Genomic DNA, 21,794 nt, shown 5'->3' with positions numbered 1-21,794 from the left:
AACCCTTCTGGCTGTGGATACGGAGAACATCAACACATGTACATCAACACATGTACATCAACACATCATTGGACTTGGCTCTGCTGGGTGTTTACCTCATATTTAGAAAAAATATATATTCCGCTTTGCCACTAAAATCATAAGAAACACTGACAACTAAAATATTGTTATTGTTATTCATTTTATTATTAATAATAACAGGGGAGGAGGGGATGTAGTTAGAAATTAATCCCAAAAGGTTCTTTGAGGGGCTCCCGAGAGGCGCAGCGGTCTAAGGCACTGTTTGATTCCAGGCTGTATCACAACTGGCCATGAATGGGAATCCCATAGGGTGGTGCACAAGTGGCCCAGCGGCGTCTGGGTTACGGTTTGGCTGGGATAGGCCGTCATTGTAAATAAGAATTGTTCTTAACTGACTTGCCTAATTAAATAAAAACATATTTTTAAATCCATTAAAGGGGTTCTTCAAAGAACTTATAGGTGTTCCCCCACAGTTTCAATTTGAAGAACCCCTAAGGATAGTCCAGGAACCTTTTATTTTTAGAGTACACCAAACTGGCCAAAATGCGTCGCCAGTGTGTAGAACTGCGGCCAGACAAATAGGCATACAAAAAGTTTAAACAATCAACGCTCTTACAAAACTGTTTGTTTCCTACTTTACGAGGGGCACATGAACGCAGCACCACCTCTGATCGAACTTCGCGAACAACCCAGCATTTTTGATCCCCACTGGCACCCGTACCTCTAGAAAGATAGCAAGATGGCTGCGGAGCCGAACAAGACAGAAATTCTGACCATTTTTAAAAGACTACGGTCTATTCCAACTAACAAGGTAACACGAATAAGTGCTTAGTGTCTATTCACTCGTTTATTGATCCGTTATTGGAGGTGGAACGTAGACCAGAAAAATGATCACGTCCATCCGTCTACGGTAGCAAGCTTGGTCTCTGCCTGGGCCTTACGACGGCCAGCAAGAAGCTGACACTAGCTCACTAGGCTAGCAGAGCAGCTAACTTTGCTTATCTAAATCGGCCACGTATACTAGGATATGTATCGTCAACGCACCCTGCTTTTCTAACCTAGTTAACCAGTCTGGTGGCTTGTTTATTGGAGCCAGAACGAGTAGGGCCGGGGCCAATGTCTGAAAGAGATTGTCTAACGTTAGCAACCGAAGCCAACGTAATTGGACTCCTAGCAAACGTTAGCTAACTAGCCATTCGGTTATTTTCCTTTCAATCCAGACGTCCAGCTAATAAGCTATTACCAAAATGCAAAGTTGCCTGGCTTAAACGTACCAAGCTAAATTCCCGGGGTCGACTAACGTTGCCTCATCCATAGCCGAGAACTACCTTTTGCGACTGATGTGATCTTCTTCCCAGGGGAACTTTAAGAGCCCGGACGCTCCGTATGAACTTGAACACGCATCACTTGCGCTACGGTTTTTGGAAATAAGGAACCTATCTTTCATATCAGCGAGAAATAATTTTCAAAAAGGTAAAGTACTATACACCTTTTTATATTCGTCTCCCCACACGGCCACATCTCCATGTTATACAGCGTGTGTTGACGGAAGACTGAGGCGACCACCTGTGCTATTTAGCAATTAACACAATTCGTGTGTAATGAAGAAGGCCGCCAGAAACGTGTTGTAACCGAAAAATACTCTCGGCAGCAACTGTGAAGCCGGTTAAAACGGTGTATGTGTATATTTTGCAGATGTGTTATGAACTTAAGGGATTTGTGTTTCTAGAACCGTATCGCAATTGAGAATCAATTCCTGTTTAGTTGGAGTATTTTGCTGTTCTGGCTGCCAGAGCCAGTTTACCTCTGAAAATATCCTACACTGAACAAAAATATGAACGCAACATATAAAGTGTTGGTCCCATGATTCATGAGCGGAAATAAAACAATCACAGAAATGTTCCATGTACAGGAAAAGCATCTCTTTTTTTGGCACATATTTGTTTTCATCTCTATTGGGGAGCATTTCTGGTTTGCCAAGATAATCAATCAACCTGACAGGTGTGGCATATAGAGAAGCTGATTAAACAGCATGACTACTGCACAGGTGCATCTTGTGCTTAGGACAATAAAAGGCCACTTTAAAAGGAGCAGTTTTATCACACAACACAATGCCACATATGTCTCACGTTTTGAGGGAGTGCGCAATTGCCATGCTGACTGCACTAGAGCTGTTGCCAGATAATTTAATTTTCATTTCTCTACCATAAGCCGCCTCCCAATGTTGTTTTATAGAATTTGTCAGTATGTCCAACCAGCCTCAACTGCAGACCACCTGTAACCATGCCAGCCCAGGACCTCCACATCTGGCTTCTTCACCTGTGGGGGGAGGGGTTGGGTGCTGAGAAGTATTTCTGTCTGTAATAAAGCCCTTTTGGGTTGGAAAAATTCATTCTGATTGGTTGGGCCGGGCTGCCAAGTTGGTTGGCCTATGCCCTTGTAACAGTATAATTTTAAACCGTCCCCTCGCCCATACCCGGGCGCGAACCAGGGACCTTCTGCACACAACGACAACAGTCACCCTCGAAGCATCGTTACCTATCGCTCCACAAAAGCCGCGGCTCTTGCAGAGCAAGGGGAAACACTACTTCAAGGTCTCAGAGCAAGTGACGTAACCGATTGAAACGCTATTTAGCGCACACCGCTAACTAAGCTAGCCGTTTCACATCCGTTACACCCTCCCAGGCCCACCCATGGCGGCACCCCTGCCCAGTTGTGAAATACATTGATTAGGGTCTAATGAATTTATTTAAATTGACTGATTTCCTTAAATGAACTGTAACTCAGTAAAATATTTGGAATTGTTGCGTTTATATTTTTGTTCAGTATATAAGGTCACTCATTGGACCTTAAGGACTAACGGTAGGCTTGCCTACACTCCTTAAGAGTACATTCTTGGGCTAGGGGTCGACTGGACCAGAATTGGGCCTCACAGGAGATGTTGATATGGCGAATCTCCTTTAAGCCCAGGAAGCAGGCATTCAACTTGCCATTATTGACTATTACAACTCCCATATAGCAGCTACCAGAGGTTACAGACCCTGGTTCTATGAGTGAAGCGCAATTTTGTTGTCGTTTCTCTCGTGACCCCATTTTTTCAAATCAAACAACCCCTAGTTTGGGAAACGCTGCATTATGTTGACCAGATGGTCGAGTGGTCGCTCTGTCAATGGAAATACAGTCGTGAGGAGGTGAGATCAGGTGGGACCATCCTAGCCAATGGGGGTGGCAGAGTAGCCTAGTGGTAGAGCTTTGGGCTAGTAACCGAAAGGTTGCAAGTTCGAAACCCCACGCTGTCGTTCTGCCCCTGAACAAGGTCGTTAACCCACTAGGCCATCATTGAAAATAAGAATTTGTTCTTAACTGACTTGCCTAGTTAAATAAAGGTTTAAAAAATTAAATATGAGAGAGGGCAGATGGTCTTTGCTATATGGGATCATTGGGACGTCCCAACTCTGACGTTACTCCATTGAAGTTGACATTAAATAAGGTTGTGGTTTAGGCAGGGATGTCTGGATAGCACTAAACCAAGCAGAACTCCGATTATAAAGTGGTTTTTCCCCCCTCAAAGTTGCCGGATGTCACATGTCCTACTTATATCAGTAGCAACTTAAATATGACAAAACGTCAATTAGACCCATTACGGCTCATGTAGCAAATAAGCCATTACATTTTTTGTTGACCAAATTCAACTCTCATTGACCTTCGACTCTCAACGCCTCGCTTGGTGGGCAAGTTTTTTGTTGAAAATTGCCACCTGATGGAGGAGACAGATTTTTTTTTTTTGCTGTTTCCCCTCTCACTTCGCCTCTTCCTCTGATGGGTTGCGTCTCAATAGTCTAAAATATGTTACTTTTCTGTGTAATCTTCCTTAATTAAAACAGCTGATTTAAATAGGATGGAACACTATCAGTCGGTCTTCCTCAGCAGTAGAAAGAACTACTTATTGAGATGAACTCACGGCCATTTTTATCTCAGCTATACGTTTACTGATGGCCAAGTTTAAAAAGCAGGAAAGCTATTGGACATCCAAACCTTGAGGCGGCGATAATATGTAGGACCTGAGATCTTGTGTAAATAACTCTTTGAGTTTAGTCATTGACAATGAACAGGACTTTATGGTTAATGTACGAGTGTGTCCCATGTCTGTAACTACACAGCTTGTTCTCTTCCCTGTTTAAGACCACATCCAGACATGTCTGCTGTAGGTATGTAGCTAGCTAACTAGGCAGTGTATTGTGTGTTTGTTTCTGTGCAAGGCGTGCTTTGACTGTGCTGCCAAGAACCCCAGCTGGGCCAGTATACCATATGGAGTGTTTCTGTGCATCGACTGCTCTGGCATTCATCGCTCTCTAGGAGTGCACCTCAGCTTTATCAGGTAGCCTGTCTGTCTCCTCTGTCTGTCTCCTCTGTCTGTCTCCTCTGTCTGTCCCTCTGTCTGTCCCTCTGTCTGTCCCTCTGTCTGTCCCTCTGTCTGTCTGCAGGTCTGTCCGTCTGTCCCTCTGTCTGTCCCTCTGTCTGTCTGCAGGTCTGTCTGCGGGTCTGTCCATCTGTCCCTCTGTCCGTCCCTCTGTCCGTCTGTCTGTCTGTCTCACACACCATGGCTCGACAATCACAAGTTTTACTGTCATACACGGTCAAGGAGAATGATTTGATCCAATCCCCATGTTGTTTTGTTCTTCATCTCAGATCCACTGAGCTCGACTCCAACTGGAACTGGTTTCAGCTGAGATGTATGCAGGTCGGAGGCAACGCCAACGCGGTACGTCAACACCATAACATTCCATTATATATAGACGTTGAACAACACACAACTTTAAACGGACCTGCTCTAGATCTGACTCTCTCCCTTCTTGTCTGTGTCCTCCTGGTGAAGACGGCCTTCTTCCGCCAGCATGGCTGCTCCACCAACGACACTACCGCCAAGTACAACAGCCGCGCGGCACAGATGTACCGAGAGAAGATCCGACAGCAAGCCAACACGGCGCTGTCCAAATATGGGTCTGACGTGAGTGTGGGGCACAGCTTCAACGGTCACCCAAACGTACCATACCTTATGTAACAACACGCCCTTAACCCTGCGTTTTAAACCAGGCTCACAGTGATACATCCAGGCTCACAGGGATACATCCAGGCTCACAGGGATACATCCAGGCTCACAGTGATACATCCAGGCTCACAGTGATACATCCAGGCTCACAGTGATACATCCAGGCTCACAGTGATACATCCAGGCTCACAGGGATACATCCAGGCTCACAGGGATACATCCCTACTCCCAAGTTGTGGTTGTAACCACTATACCACTGAACATGGAGCTTTTGGAATTACACCATGTTTGTTTAAATTCCTACTGATATTATTATGTCTTATGGTTATCTATATATGTCTATATATTATTATTATGTCTTATGGTTATCTATATATGTCTATATATTACTACGGTGATATTATTCCTCCACTGAGAAGGCAACGAACTCCCCCTCTCTCGTCCGTCTCACAGCCACCCATATCAGCTCCACATTGGCCTGTTGAGTCACCAGCGAGTGGGCAAACTCCACGTGTGATGTCACCAGCAGCATGAATTCATGTCTTGTGGATAGACCTGTTCTTATTGGTGCAGCTGCATGCAGATGCACTTCCAGGTCCTCACAAGGCTTTTGCAGATACCAAATCAGATTTGAATGTGCTGTGAGTGTGTAGAGGTGTTTCATATTTTCGCTAGTTTCAGAATCATCAACTATGGTCTTCGGTTTGGGCCAAACTGTTTAAGCAGGTGTGATAGAGCTGAGCTGTATTTAAAATGGGAAATCAATACGGTCCCTATGACCAGCATATTCCTTTCCCAAATCTAGTGGGTATAGACTCATGATGTCTACATCTATAGAGGCCAGGGGTTGATTTGGCTCTGGGCCATCTGAATCACATGTATTTATAAAGCCCTTCTTACATCAGCAGATGTCATAAAGTGCTATACAGAAACCCAGCCTAAAACCCCAAACCGCAAGCAATGCAGGTGTAGAAGCACGGTGGCCAGGAAAAACTCCCTAGAAATGCAGGAACCTAGAGAGGAACCTTCTGGCTGTGCCGGGTGGAGAGGGGAGGCTAGTCTTCTTCTGGCTGTGCCGGGTGGAGATTAGAAACCTAGAGAGGAACCAGGCTCTGAGGGGAGGCTAGTCTTCTTCTGGCTGTGCCGGGTGGAGATTAGAAACCTAGAGAGGAACCAGGCTCTGAGGGGAGGCTAGTCTTCTTGTGCTGGCTGTGAGGGGAGGCTAGTCTTCTTCTGGCTGTGCCGGGTGGAGATTATAAGAATACATGGTCATTAAGACCAGATCGTTCTTCAAGATGTTCAAACGTTCATAGATGACCAGCAGGTTCAAATAATAATCACAGTGGTTGCTGAGGGTGTAGCAGGTCAGCAACTCAGGAGTAAATGTCAGTTGTCGGTGTGAATGGCGTCCGTTAACCCTTCCTCTTTCTCTCTCAGCTGTGGATCGACCAATCCAGTGTGAGCAGCCAGCCTGCCGCCCCAGAGAAGAGACAGACAGACTTCTTTACTGAGCATACTCAGGTAGGCCTGAGGGCTACTGTTCAAATCACACCAATCACACAAGTGTTTTGTGCTTCTGTGTTCATTCTGTGGGTGCAGTAGTGTTGGTTCTGTGTGTATATGCGTTGTGTTATTTGACATGACTGAATTGGTGTGTTTGCAGCCTTCAAACAGCTGGGATGTGACGCTCCTTCCCTGACAGAACACAATGGAACCCTCACTCCTCAACTATTGGAGGACACACCCAAAGCCCCCCACACCGCCAGCACTCGTGAGTCACACACACACACACACACACACACACACACACACACACACACACACACACACACACACACACACACACACACACACACACACACACACACACACACACACACACACACACACACACACACACACACACACAGTCCCCCCTCTCCTATCCTTTCGTCTGGAGCTTTCCCATATGTTTCTGAGGTTGAATTAGACAGTTGATCTGTGATTGTATGTGACAGTCTCAGAGCTGGAGGAAGGACCAAGCATTGAGGGACTGAGCACTGAGCAATCTCCCAAAGTCACTATGGGTAAGTCATCAGCCAACATCCTGTTCCTCCTCTGCCTCCTTTCACATGACAACAGCTCCTCCCCTCACCTCTCAATGATCTTTGCTGACCTTAAAAACAAGGAATAGGTGATGGTTACAGCCATTTACAGACCTCAACATCCACAGTAACCCCCCCCCGATATTCTGGCAAGGCTGCTCTTGTTGGCTCCTCCCAGAATTGGAGACCCCCCCTTAGATGTTTGGACCAGGCACCAAATTGTCCCGACCCCTCCCATACATAGCCCACCCTGTAATACAGTCACTGGAGGTTTTCCATATGACCGTGGAGCCCTCAGTAACACCTGTGTCTGCTTTGTCCGTAGAGGACTCCATGCGTTTGTCGTCAGATCAACCACAGCTACCCAAAGGTGATTGGAACGCCTTTTTAAAAGCTGCCGTTAGTCCATTGGCTGGCCAGATTTTCAGGAAGCATGGTTGGTTCTGTGCTTGACTGACACCTCACCTGATTGTGACACGCAAGCTTAAGCCCCTCCCTCCCAGCTCTGACTAAAATGTGCGACTGCCAAGGCTTTCTTCGTTCTTCCAGTCTTCTAACATTAATACAACAGTCAGACAACCCTATTCAACATGTAGCCTCGGTCACAGACCTAGCAGACTTACAGTGCCTTTCATTCAACATGTAGCCTCGGTCACAGACCCAGCAGACTTACAGTGCCTTTCATTCAACATGTAGCCTCGGTCACAGACCCAGCAGACTTACAGTGCCTTTCATTCAACATGTAGCCTCGGTCACAGACCCAGCAGACTTACAGTGCCTTTCATTCAACATGTAGCCTCGGTCACAGACCTAGCAGACTTACAGTGCCTTTCATTCAACATGTAGCCTCGGTCACAGACCCAGCAGACTTACAGTGCCTTTCATTCAACATGTAGCCTCGGTCACAGACCTAGCAGACTTACAGTGCCTTTCATTCAACATGTAGCCTCGGTCACAGACCTAGCAGACTTACAGTGCCTTTCATTCAACATGTAGCCTCGGTCACAGACCCAGCAGACTTACAGTGCCTTTCATTCAACATGTAGCCTCGGTCACAGACCCAGCAGACTTACAGTGCCTTTCATTCAACATGTAGCCTCGGTCACAGACCTAGCAGACTTACAGTGCCTTTCATTCAACATGTAGCCTCGGTCACAGACCCAGCAGACTTACAGTGCCTTTCATTCAACATGTAGCCTCGGTCACAGACCCAGCAGACTTACAGTGCCTTTCATTCAACATGTAGCCTCGGTCACAGACCCAGCAGACTTACAGTGCCTTTCATTCAACATGTAGCCTCGGTCACAGACCCAGCAGACTTACAGTGCCTTTCATTCAACATGTAGCCTCGGTCACAGACCTAGCAGACTTACAGTGCCTTTCATTCAACATGTAGCCTCGGTCACAGACCTAGCAGACTTAGTGTCTATCATAGGTTTTCATGATTTGGTGCTTATCATTTCAGTTCTACTTCGTATCAAAGTGTGAAAGTCCAATGGGGTGAATACTTATTATAGTAACTGTGTGTCCCGTAACTTTAGAGTAACGTAAACTAATGAAACCATTTCTGTCAGGTGTATGACAATGGTGCTGTCCTTCAGCTGCAGTGATAAAACCCTGCTGACTGTAGCACATGGCTTGTCTTCAAACGGCTCTGACTGGATAAGAGGACCGTTGGGATGCTATTTCTCATCTGACTGCGTTGACATGTTCTTCGTGTCGCGTCTGCTAAGGACACTGAATGTTTGCACCTTTTAACAAGAGGGGAAATGTACGGCGGTTTGTGCGTTCACATGTATGGGGGGGGGGGACACCTATGCATTTGTAGGGGTAAAACATTGGTGTGTGTGTGTGTGTAGAACTTGCATTCCTTTTTCAAAGTTATGCAGAGCGATTACAACTCGCGAGTCCCTGGTCTGTCGCTGTCCACCAGTGTTCTCATGATGAACTTTGTGTTACAGATGTGAAGCAATCCATCATTGGGAAAAAGAAGCCCAGCACTACTAAGAAAGGGGTAGGTTACACCCCCTTTAGCACTCAGACAGGGGGCTCTGCGTGAGGAGCAGGGTTCTGGCTGGTCACGTGATCTGATTAGGAAACACGTGGAGCACTAGATCTGGCATGTAGTTAGGGCTCGGTGTTGTTCCTGGATAAGTCACGTTGACCAGAAAAACAAATGTCCCAAATCAGAATCTCCAAACCTGGCTAATGAGAGTGTGTTGATCAAACCATGAATGTAATACTACCACTTGTCCACTGGGGGGGCAATCATTTCCTCCATCTGTCCCCAGCTGTGTGTAACCATCTCCTCTGTACTCCTCTCTCCCTCCAGCTGGGTGCTAAGAAGGGCCTGGGGGCCCAGAAGGTGAGCAGTAAGAGCTTCTCGGAGGTGGAGAAACAGGCCCAGGTAGCCGAGAAGCAGAGAGAGGAGCAAGCGGCTGATGCTAAGAAACAGGCAGAGGAGTCCATGTGAGTGAACCACAGTTTGACAGTCAGAGAGCATGGAAACACCTCCGCACCAGATTCTTCTTCCTGCAGAATATTAATATTTGCTGTCTTCTCATGGCCAGACTGTTCAGAGGTTGGATAAATAATGCAGCCTACTTCTGCGTACAGAAAATGAATGGAAGGGATCCTTTAGGACAGCAAGTAGTGACATCCGCTGGCTCAATAATCCTATTATCGTGTAACTGACAATTATGGACCATAACTGTGGAGAAAAAATATATAATTATTGTCTTAATACATTTTACACAGGGAGGGTAATGTTGGTCATCATTTTACGATGAGAACGACTTAGTCGGGAGGAGAATTTCCTAAAATTCCAAAATGGTTGCAAGTGAATGTAGAACAATTGGCAAATGTGTCTCTTTTTGCAGTGTGGCCTCCATGCGCCTGGCCTACAAGGAGCTGGAGATTGACAGGAAGATGGACAACAAGAAGATGCAGAACATGGAGGGTAAGAAGAGAGAGCAGGCTGAGAGACTGGGCATGGGCTTCGGCAACCGCAGGTAATCAAGTTATCAGTGTTCAAACCATGTTTTCAAAGAACAGTAATGTTTCATGTAATAAGTGTTCCTTGAGCACTACAAATAGCAAATGAGTGCTTCCTGTTTGCATGTGCTACTGTAGGCTATAGCATTCCTGCTTAAACGATACTTTGGGATTTTGGCAATGAGGCCCTTTTATCTACTTCCCCAGAGTCGGATGGACTCGTGGACACCATTTTTATAGTCCGTGTCAAGTTTGAAGGAAGTTAGAGAGTTTTGTGAGCCAATGCTAACTAGCGTTAGCGCATTGACTGGAAGTGTATGGGTATCTGAACACAGAGACATAAAAATGGTATCAAGGAGTTGATCTGACTCTGGGGTAGTAGATAAAGGAGCTGATCTGACTCTGGGCTAGTAGATAAAGGAGTTGATCTGACTCTGGGGTAGTAGATAAAGGAGTTGATCTGACTCTGGGGTAGTAGATAAAGGAGTTGATCTGACTCTGGGGTAGTAGATAAAGGAGTTGATCTGACTCTGGGGTAGTAGATAAAGGAGTTGATCTGACTCTGGGGTAGTAGATAAAGGAGTTGATCTGACTCTGGGGAAGTAGATAAAGGAGTTGATCTGACTCTGGGGTACTCTGGGGGTAGTAGATAAAGATAACTCTGGGGTAGTAGATAAAGGAGTTGATCTGACTCTGGGGTAGTAGATAAAGGAGTTGATCTGACTCTGGGGTAGAGTAGATAAAGGAGTTGATCTGACGACTCTGATAAAGGAGTTGGGTCTGGGGAGTAGATAAAGGAGTTGATCTGGGGAAGTAGATAAAGGAGTTGATCTGACGACTCTGGGGTAGTAGATAAAGGAGTTGATCTGACTCTGGGGTAGTAGATAAAGGAGTTGATCTGACTCTGGGGTAGTAGATAAAGGAGCTGATCTGACTCTGGGGTAGTAGATAAAGGAGTTGATCTGACGACTCTGGGGTAGATAAAGGAGCTGATCTGACTCTGGGGTAGTAGATAAAGGAGCTGATCTGACGACTCTGGGGATGTAGATAAAGGTCCTAATTGCCAAAAATCCCGAAGTATCCCTTTACGCTTTTGGTTGGTGTCCCACTCTTTGATGGGATGCCATGTTACAGGGTGTGGCTTTAATTATCTTCAGTGGTGTTAATGTGTTTACGGTGTCTGTGTGTGTGTAGATTGTGTTGCAGTACATTATTGTGTGCGGACATGACTTAAGTGAGTGTGTATTCTGCGTATTCCAGCACCATATCTCACTCAGTGATGTCAGAGATGCAGGTGATTGAGCAGGAGACGCCCTTGGGGGCCAAGTCCTCACCTCGCTCCAAACTGGACATGTTGGATGAACCGGGCTTCTCCTCCGGACCCCCTAAGTACGTCACACCCCAAACAGATCGGAATGTCTTCTCCTATGGAGTAGTAGTGGAAAAATGGGTTTCTGTCCAATTCCAAATGGACTTCCAACCCCAAGCTAGCTACCTCCCAGGCACGGGGGTTGTTGTATACAGCTGAAAGGATTGGATTGGTATTAACAATATGGTAATGGATCCAACTTGCCTTCAGATAGGCTTGATATACCTGTCTTCATCTTGCTAAGACACCCATCCAATCCTTTCATAATTATCTAAGAGTCTTGGGTCTATGGGTTAGGTGTAGAGCCTTGGGTCTGTGGGTTAGGGGTAAAGCCTTGGGTCTATGGGTTAGGGGTAGAGCCTTGGGTCTATGGGTTAGGGGTAGAGCCTTGGGTCTGTGGGTTAGGGGTAAAGCCTTGGGTCTATGGGTTAGGGGTAGAGCCTTGGGTCTGTGGGTTAGGGGTAGAGCCTTGGGTCTATGGGTTAGGGGTAGAGCCTTGGGTCTATGGGTTAGGGGTAGAGCCTTGGGTCTGTGGGTTAGGGGTGGAGCCTTGGGTCTGTGGGTTAGGGGTAGAGCCTTGGGTCTGTGGGTTAGGGGTAGAGCCTTGGGTCTGTGGGTTAGGGGTAGAGCCTTGGGTCTGTGGGTTAGGGGTGGAGCCTTGGGTCTGTGGGTTAGGGGTGGAGCCTTGGGTCTATGGGTTAGGGGTAGAGCCTTGGGTCTATGGGTTAGGGGTAGAGCCTTGGGTCTATGGGTTAGGGGTAGAGCCTTGGGTCTGTGGGTTAGGGGTAGAGCCTTGGGTCTGTGGGTTAGGGGTAGAGCCTTGGGTCTGTGGGTTAGGGGTAGAGCCTTGGGTCTGTGGGTTAGGGGTAGAGCCTTGGGTCTGTGGGTTAGGGGTAGAGCCTTGGGTCTGTGGGTTAGGGGTAGAGCCTTGGGTCTGTGGGTTAGGGGTAGAGCCTTGGGTCTGTGTAATATATCCCTTCATCTACCTCTGTTTCCTCAGGTCTAATCCATTATGAATGTGTCCTTGTGTATCCCTACCTGACCAACAACATTGGATCTATCCCTACCTGACCAACAACATTGGATCTATCCCTACCTGACCAACAACATTGGATCTATCCCTGCCTCTGTGTGTGTTTTGTTGGGACAGGTACAAGGACAACCCGTTTACGGCGGGCGACGGCTTCGGCTCGCGGTGGGACTCTGATGGGGGAGTGGCCTCCTTCACCTCCTCCTGGGCCCTGGAGAATGAGGAGCCTAAAGAGGAGGTGACAATCTCCAGCATCCAGCCTATCGGAGAACGGCCCAGTCGGCGGAAGGCGGAGACGGCGGCACCCGTGTCCGAGTCGAGCGAGGCCCGGCAGAAGTTTTCCAACGCCAAGGCCATCTCTTCCGACATGTTCTTTGGCCGCGAGAGCTATGCCGAGGTAAAGTTACACCACTGTATTACCAACAAATACCAAGCCACCTGTCAACTGAACGGAAACTTAAAAAGCAAAGCGTGCCGCATTTAAATTAGCTGGCTATTAAAGCCAGACAGCTAACGTTAGCAAGCTGACATTACAACATCAGATGAGCTAACATTAGTAACCTAACCAATTCGCTATAGTATTTCTTCAGGCTAGGGTCATTTTTTCTCAATTCCCGCCTGACTGATGTGCCCAAAGTAAACTGCCTGTTACTTAGGCCCTGAAGCCAGGATATGCATATAATTGGTACCATTGGAAAGAAAACACTTTGAAGTTTGTATAAATGTTAAAATAATGTATGAGACTATAACACAATAGACATGGTAGGAGAAAATCCAAAGACAAACCAACCAGATTTTTTTTTTTTTTAAGAGCCCGTGCTGTTACAATGGAAAGTATAGGGGCATACTCAATTCCAGCTCCCATATTGCAATTCTTGTGGCTTCCACTGGGTGTCGGTCGTCTTTGTTCAAGGTTTCAGGCTTGTTTCTTCCAAAACGAGTAAGAATATTGAGTTTTACTACAGGGACACAGACTTGGACATTCGTGTATGCGCGCGCGATGAAAAGGACACGCACTTGCAAATATCGTTTTCCTATTGAACATACTTCCTTCTGTATGAAATATTATTAGTTTAATTACATTTTAGGGAATCTGAGGATTAAATATAAACGTATTTTGACTTGTTGAAACAAAGTTTAGGGGTATATTTTCAGATTCCTGTCCTGCATGTTGAACGAGTGGATTACTCAAATCGATGGCGCCAACTAAACAGACCTTTTGGGATATAAAAAAGGATTTTTATCTAAAAAAAACTACATCGCATGTTATAGCTGGGACCCTTTGGATGACAAATCAGAGGAAAATGTTCAAAAAGTAAGTGAATATTTTAATCGCTATTTGTGAATTTATGAAACCTGTGCCGGTGTGGGGTGCCGTCCTCAAACAATCACATGGCATGCGTTCGCTGTAAAGCCTACTGTAAATCGGACAGTGCAGTTAGTTTAACAAGAATTTAAGCTTTCAACCGATATAAGACATTTGTATGTACCGAAATGTTTAATATCCATTTTTATGATTATTTATTTGAATTGCGCGCCCTCCAGTTTCACCGGAAGTTGTGCCATTCCTCAAGTTATAACACTTTAGTTGCTTACTGGACTCTGGCAATCTGTGTGAAATGTTGATTAGTTAACTAGCTAACAAACTAACTGCTAATGTTTTCCCTCTACAATGTGTGGTTCATTTTCAGAACGAGAGAATTAGGTGAAAATGAGGCGTTGCTTGTTAAACAAGTGTATTCGGGGATGAAGTGTAGCTGGAGCTGGGCCTGGCTTAAGCTGGATGCCACTATAGAGGTGAAAGGAACACCCCCCCCCCCCTCCCTCTCACTTTTTCAATACAGTGAATATAAAGGGGCAGGCCAGGTGTTCTCTCTGCCTGAAAGAGATCAATTATGCCAACAAAGGGTCTCATGCTCTGCTGGAACATTGTAGAACAGATATCCACAGGCAGATAGTGTACAATGCAGTAATGTGTACCCACAGATATGGCTTTGAACTTGACAGTGACACTTGTGTGTGAATGAGGGGGAATTATTACATTTTTTACTCAGTGAATGTTAGTTTTGCACACATGTAGCCTTGTGCACTTGATTGATTTCTACTATTGTGGCCACTATAATATAGCAAAAATATAATGCCTGTTTGTTTCATTCTATTTCTACTTTTAAGATTAGATGGTGTTGTTGGTGTTGTCGTGTCTTTGGCATCATTAACACTGAAGACCTATTTATCAAATAACTCTCTGTAATTATTATTATGCGATTAAACTGATTAGTCATGTAACTGTAATTAACTAGGAAGTCGGGTCACCATGGAAAATATTCAGATTACAAAGTTATAATTTTCCTAATATAACTTTTCAGATATTTTCATATCTGATCAATAGTCTTCTGATTAATGAATTCTTCTTTACCTCACGTTAGTCTCATTCCAAATTGTTGGTTATCTGCATAAACCCAGTCTTCACTATGAGTCATCCATACATCAATTGTCTTAAAATAATTTATTTACTAAGTAATTCACAGAAATGCATAAACAAACAGTAGATAGTTACAAGGAAATGATAGTGGAGTTTCCCTAGTGGGATAAACCGGTATCGCGGTTTGGTGTACAAAAGGGAAGTGGGGGTCAACTGACAAGACACTACAAAGTTGATAATTATAACAATTGAAATGCTAATCCTTTGCACATGAACGCTCACTCATTCGGGAATAATTGCAATCAATATATATATTTACGCTCAGTGTGTCGTCAGGATCTCTGTTGAAAAGTTTGTTTCTGTTGGAGTCTGTCCGCTCTTTATCGTGGTTAGAATAGATAGTTCAGAGTGACATTCATTCATGTCTTTGTAGAATAGATGTTTCAGCGGTTGTCGGTATTCGCGTTCAATGATACCGAATTTCTAGCTGCAGACTAGTAATTAATATCCAAGACTTGTTCTTATTCTGTCGGTATCGATAGTCTAAGAGTTTAACAACATGGTATGGTTAAAAGATTCAGCAGTCTGGTCTCAAACCTTGGCCCTCTCGTTATCGAGGTGAGCTGGTCTGCAACCTTGGCCCTCTCGTTATCGAGGTGAGCTGGTCTGCAACCTTTGTCCTCTCGTTATCGAGGTGAGCTGGTCTGCAACCTTTGTCTTCTCGTTATCGAGGTGAGCTGGTCTGCAACCTTGGCCCTCTCGTTATCGAGGTGAGCTGGTCTGCAACCTTGGCCCTCTCGTTATCGAGGTGAGCTGGTCTGCAACCTTTTTCCTCTTGTTATCGAGGTGAGCTGGTCTGCAACCTTTTTCCTCTTGTTATCGAGGTGAGCTGGTCTGCAACCTTTTTCCTCTCGTTATCGAGGTGAGCTGGTCTGCAACCTTTTTCCTCTCGTTATCGAGGTGAGCTGGTCTGCAACCTTGGCCCTCTCGTTCTCGAGGTGAGCTGGTCTGCCAACCTTTGTCCTCTCGTTATCGAGGTGAGCTGGTCTGCCAACCTTTGTCCTCTCGTTATCGAGGTGAGCTGGTCTGCAACCTTTGTCCTCTCGTTATCGAGGTGAGCTGGTCTGCAACCTTGGCCCTCTCGTTATCGAGGTGAGCTGGTCTGCAACCTTTGTCCTCTCGTTATCGAGGTGAGCTGGTCTGCAACCTTTGTCCTCTCGTTATCGAGGTGAGCTGGTCTGCAACCATGGCCCTCTCGTTATCGAGGTGAGCTGGTCTGCAACCTTTGTCCTCTCGTAATTGAGAGAAACATGGTCCGTTGAGAAATTCTCACGGTGGGGGTTTTATTCGGAAGAGCAGAAAAAGGCTGTCTCATGACGCCAAGTAGTAATTTGCATACCGCCCAAACAGATCCACAGATGATGCGATCTCCATTGCACTCCACACTGCCCTTTCCCACCTGGACAAAAGGAACACCTATGTGAGAATGCTATTCATTGAGTACAGCTCAGCGTTCAACACCATTGTACCCTCAAGGCTCATTATTAAGCTAAGGAACCTGGGACTAAACACCTCCCTTTGCAACTGGATCCTGGACTTCCTGACGGGCTGTCCCCGGGTGGTGAGGGTCGGTAGCAACACATCTGCCACGCTGATCCTCAACACTGGAGCTCCCCAGGGGTGCGTGCTCAGTCCCCTCCTGTACTCCCTGTTCATCCATGACTGCATGGCCAGGCACGACTCCAACACCATCATTAAGTTTGCTGACAACACAACAGTGGTAGGCCTGATCACCGACAACGATGAGAAAGCCTTTAGGGAGGAGGTCAGAGACCTGGTCGGATGGTGCCAGAATAACAACCTATCCCTCAACGTAACCAAGACCAAGGAAATGATTGTGGACTACAGGAAAAGGAGCACCTAGCACTTTCCCATTCTCATCGACGGGGCTGTAGTGGAGCAGGTTGAGAGCTTCAAATTCCTTGGTGTCCACATCAACAACAAACTAGAATGTTCCAAACACACTAAGACAGTCGTGAAGAGGGCACGACAAAGCCTATTCCCCCTCAGGAAACTAAAAAGATTTGGCATGGGTCCTGAGATCCTCAAAAGGTTCCACAGCTGCAACATCTGACTGGTTGCATCACTGCCTGATACAGCATTTGCTTGGCCTCCTGCAAGGCACTTCAGAGGGTAGTGCTTACGGCCCAGTACATCACTGGGGCAGAGCTGCCTGCCGTCCAGGACCTCTACACCAGGCAGTGTCAGAGGAAGGCCCTGAAAATTGTCAGACTCCAGCCACCCCAGTCATAGACTTCTCTCTACTACCGTATGGCAAGCGGTACCGGAGTGCCAAGTCTAGGACAAAAAGGCTTCTCAACAGTTTTTACCCCCAAGCCATAAGACTCCTGAACAGGTGTTGACTAGTCTCATGAGATGGTGTTGTCTAGCTAATGTAGGGCTGTCCCTGTAAAATCAATTTAAATATTGGTTGACCGAGAGTATTCTGTTCTTTCTTTCTTTCCATTTTTTAAAAATGTGGATCAGGAAACCAGTCAGTATCTGGTGTGACCATTTGCCTCATGTAGCGTGACACCTCACCTTCACATAGAGTTGATCAGGCTGTTGATTGTGGCCTGTGGGATATTGTCCCACTTCTCTTCAATGGTTGTCAAAGTTGCTGGATATTGGCTGGGAACTGGAACACGCTGTCGTACACGTCGATCCATAGCATCCCGCACATGCTCAATGGGCAACATGGAATAAGTGGGAAATTTTCAGCTTCCAGGAATTGTGTACAGATCCTTGCGACATGGGGCCGAGGTGATGGCGGTGGATGAATGGCACAACACCAATATGCTGGGTCTCATCACGGTGTCTCTGTGCAGTCAAATTGCCTTCGATAAAATGCAATTGTGTTCGTTGTCCGTAGCTTATGCCTGCCCATACCACCCCACCCCCTCATACCATCCTCCCACTACGTGTGGGGCACTCTGTCAACGTTGAGAACATCAGTAAACCGCTCGCCCACAAGACACCAAATATGTGGTTTGTGGTTGTGAGGCAGGATGGACGTACTGACAAATTCTCTAAAACGATGTTGGAGGTGGCTTATGGTAGAGAAATGAACATTAAAATATCTGGCAACAGCTCTGGTGGACTTTCCTGCAGCGAGTATGCCAAATGGGGCGGCAGCATAGCCTAGTGGTTAGAGCGTTGGACTAGTAACCGGACTAGTAACCGGAAGGTTGTGAGTTCAAACCCCCGAGCTGACAAGGTACAAATCTGTCGTTCTGCCCCTGAACAGGCAGTTTCACTGTTCCCAGGCCGTCATTGAAAATAAGAATATGTTCTTAACTGACTTGCCTGGTTAAAAAAAAAGATTTAAAAAAAAAAATTGCACGCTCCCTCATCTTGAGACATCTGTGGCATTGTGTTGAGTGACAAAACTGCACATTTTAGAGTGGCCTTAATTGTCCCTAGCACAAGGTGCACCTGCGTAATGAATCATGCTGTTTAATCAGCTTCTTGATATGCCACACCTGTCAGGTGGATGGATTATCTTGGCGAAGGAGAAATGCTCACTAACAGGGATGTAAAACAAATTTGTGCACAAAATTTGAGAGAAGTAAGGTTGCGTATGAAACATTTCTGGGGCCTTTTTTTGTCCAGTGTAATACCAGAGGCTCATCTAATGAAACACATTCTAAATCCTTTGTTAAAACATAGCAAAGATTTTTTTATTGCCTAATTTGTGAAATTGCTGTATCCGGCATTTTGTGACTAGACAATTTAGGCAAGGGCTGTTTCCTCGTCTCCTCACTCCACTGGGCTGTTTCCTCGTCTCCTCACTCCACTGGGCTGTTTCCTCGTCTCCTCACTCCACTGGGCTGTTTCCTCGTCTCCTCACTCCACTGGGCTGTTTCCTCGTCTCCTCACTCCACTGGGCTGTTTCCTCGTCTCCTCACTCCACTGGGCTGTTTCCTCGTCTCCTCACTCCACTGGGCTGTTTCCTCGTCTCCTCACCCCACTGTTTTCTCCGCCACATTGTTCTCAACACCAATATGCTGGTTAACTCCGCTATTATCCACATAGCAACATGGTCCAGGAAAGGCACCAATTCAACAGTGCACTGATGTTTCAGAACCGCGGACAGCAACTGCTATCCAAGCGCATTTGTTATAAAATAATATTTTTATTAGTGTTGCACCATTGTTCTTATGTAATGTAACCATATAGAATTTCAGTAGCACATCTTAGTGATGGACTGTTCCATCCCCCACGGCCTCCACAATGGATCAGTCCAATCAGACATGTCTTAGTGATGGACTGTTCCATCCCCCACGGCCTCCACAATGGATCAGTCCAATCAGACATGTCTTAGTGATGGACTGTTCCATCCCCCACGGCCTCCACAATGGATCAGTCCAATCATCCAGGTGTCTTGTGCACAATTGTAAAATATATATAATATTGCGACTGACTGCTCAACTAAAGAAATATTGGTCGACCAGCAGCATATTGACCAAACAATCGACCAGTCTAAATGGGATCAACCCTAAACTAATGAGATTGTGTCGTTGGTGTTGACTAGTCAAGCGAATGAGATGGTATTGTTCTGTCATTCCCCAGTATGAGGCCAAGACACGTCTGGAGGGCCTGTCTGGCAACACGTCCATCAGCTCTGCTGACCTGTTTGGGGACGGGAGTGACCGTGACACAGGTAAGGGTTAATGTTGTGTGTGTGTTTGTGATCTGTCTCTGTCTCTGTAGGGGCAGCAAGTTGAGGGTGTGTTTGAGTATTTGTTAATGTTTGTTTGTGATAAAATCATTTATATGTTTATAGATAATGATTAAATATTTCTACCCTGAAACTTAACCATTTGGGATTATAGTTTATGTAGCATGGATAAGGAATCATTAAATTATTAAACATAAGTCCAACTAGGTTGGACTGGGAGGGAGAGAAATGTGTGTGCCTAAGAAAATACAGAGAACAATTAAACTGTGTTTGAACAGACCTGGCTAGAACTCTGAGGAACTTATGAGGACAGGGAGTACTTCTCAAGGTCTCACTAACCTCGGGGGAATGGAACTGTCGGCTGGGTAGTGATACACAGTGGTGAGAACTATGGAGAAGGATAAAACTCACCTACTGTTTGTGTGGAAGTATGTGTGTAGGATACCTACTGTGTGTATGTATGTGTGTAGGATATCTACTGTTTGTGTGTATGTATGACCGTAGGATATCTACTGTTTGTGTGTATGTATGACCGTAGGATATCTACTGTTTGTGTGTAGGATATCTACTGTTTGTGTGTATGTATGTGTGTAGGATATCTACTGTTTGTGTGTATGTATGTGTGTAGGATATCTACTGTTTGTGTGTATGTATGTGTGTAGGATATCTACTGTTTGTGTGTATGTATGTGTGTAGGATATCTACTGTTTGTGTGTATGTATGTGTGTAGGATATCTACTGTTTGTGTGTATGTATGTGTGTAGGATATCTACTGTTTGTGTGTATGTATGTGTGTAGGATACCTACTGTTTGTGTGTATGTATGACCGTAGGATATCTACTGTTTGTGTGTATGTATGTGTGTAGGATATCTACTGTTTGTGTGTATGTATGTGTGTAGGATATCTACTGTTTGTGTGTATGTATGACCGTAGGATATCTGTTTGTGTGTATGTACTGTTTGTGTGTATGTATGTGTGTAGGATATCTACTGTTTGTGTGTATGTATGTGTAGGATATCTACTGTTTGTGTGTATGTATGTGTGTAGGATACCTACTGTTTGTGTGTGTGTATGTGTGTATATCTACTGTTTGTGTGTGTGTAGGAGGATACCTACTGTTTGTGTGTGTGTATGTATGTGTGTAGGATATCTACTGTTTGTGTGTATGTATGACCGTAGGATATCTACTGTTTGTGTGTATGTATGACCGTAGGATATCTACTGTTTGTGTGTATGTATGACCGTAGGATATCTACTGTTTGTGTGTATGTATGTGTGTAGGATATCTACTGTTTGTGTGTATGTATGTGTGTAGGATATCTACTGTTTGTGTGAAAGTATGTGGATATCTACTGTTTGTGTGTATGTATGACCGTAGGATATCTACTGTTTGTGTGTATGTAAGAGCAAGTGTGTATGTATGACGTATATAAAATGGATGTTTTTGTATAATGGACTGGAGAATGTTCCCGTGAATAAACCATTTGTTTATTGTTAGCTGGGACTCCTTTCTGTTTCATTCAACCAGAATCTTACAAACTCTGGGTTGCAGACTGAGTAGATTAATTGAAGTTTATGAATATTGATAACAAAATTCTCATACCAGTTTGATCTCTGTCTCTGTAGGGGCAGCAGGTTATGAGAGTGTGCTGCCGACGGGGAACCAGACATTGCTCAGTTCAAACAGGGGTGAAGACTGTATAATGGACTGGACAAGATGGCCGTGCTGGTTTATTGTTAGCTGGGACTCAATTTCATGAACACCATACAGGTGACAGGACCAGAGACACCTCAACACAATACAATTACACATACAGAGAAACTCTACAGGACCAGAGACAGGACCAGAGACACCACAACACAATACAATTACACATACAGAGAAACTCTACAGGACCAGAGACACCACTACAATTACAGGAAACCACCAGAGACACCTCAACACAATACATACACAGAGAAACTCTACAGGACCAGAGACACCTCAACACAATACAATTACACATACAGAAACTCTACAGGACCAGAGACACCAAACACAATACAATTACACATACAGAGAAACTCTACAGGACCAGAGAC

At 45.4% G+C, this 21,794-nt stretch overlaps 1 protein-coding gene across 1 annotated transcript; it reads left to right on the top strand.

Moving 5' to 3' along the window:
• The first annotated feature begins 681 nt into the window (after nucleotides 1–681).
• On the top strand, nucleotides 682–21,405 carry LOC124020012 (ADP-ribosylation factor GTPase-activating protein 2-like). The gene is given in 16 exon segments (XM_046335428.1): nucleotides 682–832; nucleotides 4,281–4,399; nucleotides 4,711–4,783; nucleotides 4,898–5,029; nucleotides 6,509–6,592; nucleotides 6,735–6,753; nucleotides 6,756–6,842; nucleotides 7,069–7,137; nucleotides 9,117–9,169; nucleotides 9,488–9,624; nucleotides 10,035–10,166; nucleotides 11,410–11,538; nucleotides 12,669–12,945; nucleotides 19,603–19,693; nucleotides 21,339–21,373; nucleotides 21,376–21,405. Coding segments are annotated over 16 exon segments (1,539 nt in total). The 5' UTR covers nucleotides 682–760.
• The last annotated feature ends 389 nt before the right edge of the window (nucleotides 21,406–21,794 follow it).

The sequence above is a fragment of the Oncorhynchus gorbuscha genome, unplaced genomic scaffold, assembly GCF_021184085.1.
Source record: "Oncorhynchus gorbuscha isolate QuinsamMale2020 ecotype Even-year unplaced genomic scaffold, OgorEven_v1.0 Un_scaffold_748, whole genome shotgun sequence".
NCBI lineage: Eukaryota > Metazoa > Chordata > Actinopteri > Salmoniformes > Salmonidae > Oncorhynchus > Oncorhynchus gorbuscha.
Note: the sequence above shows the minus strand (reverse complement) of the source record. Positions and strands in the feature narration are given on the sequence as shown.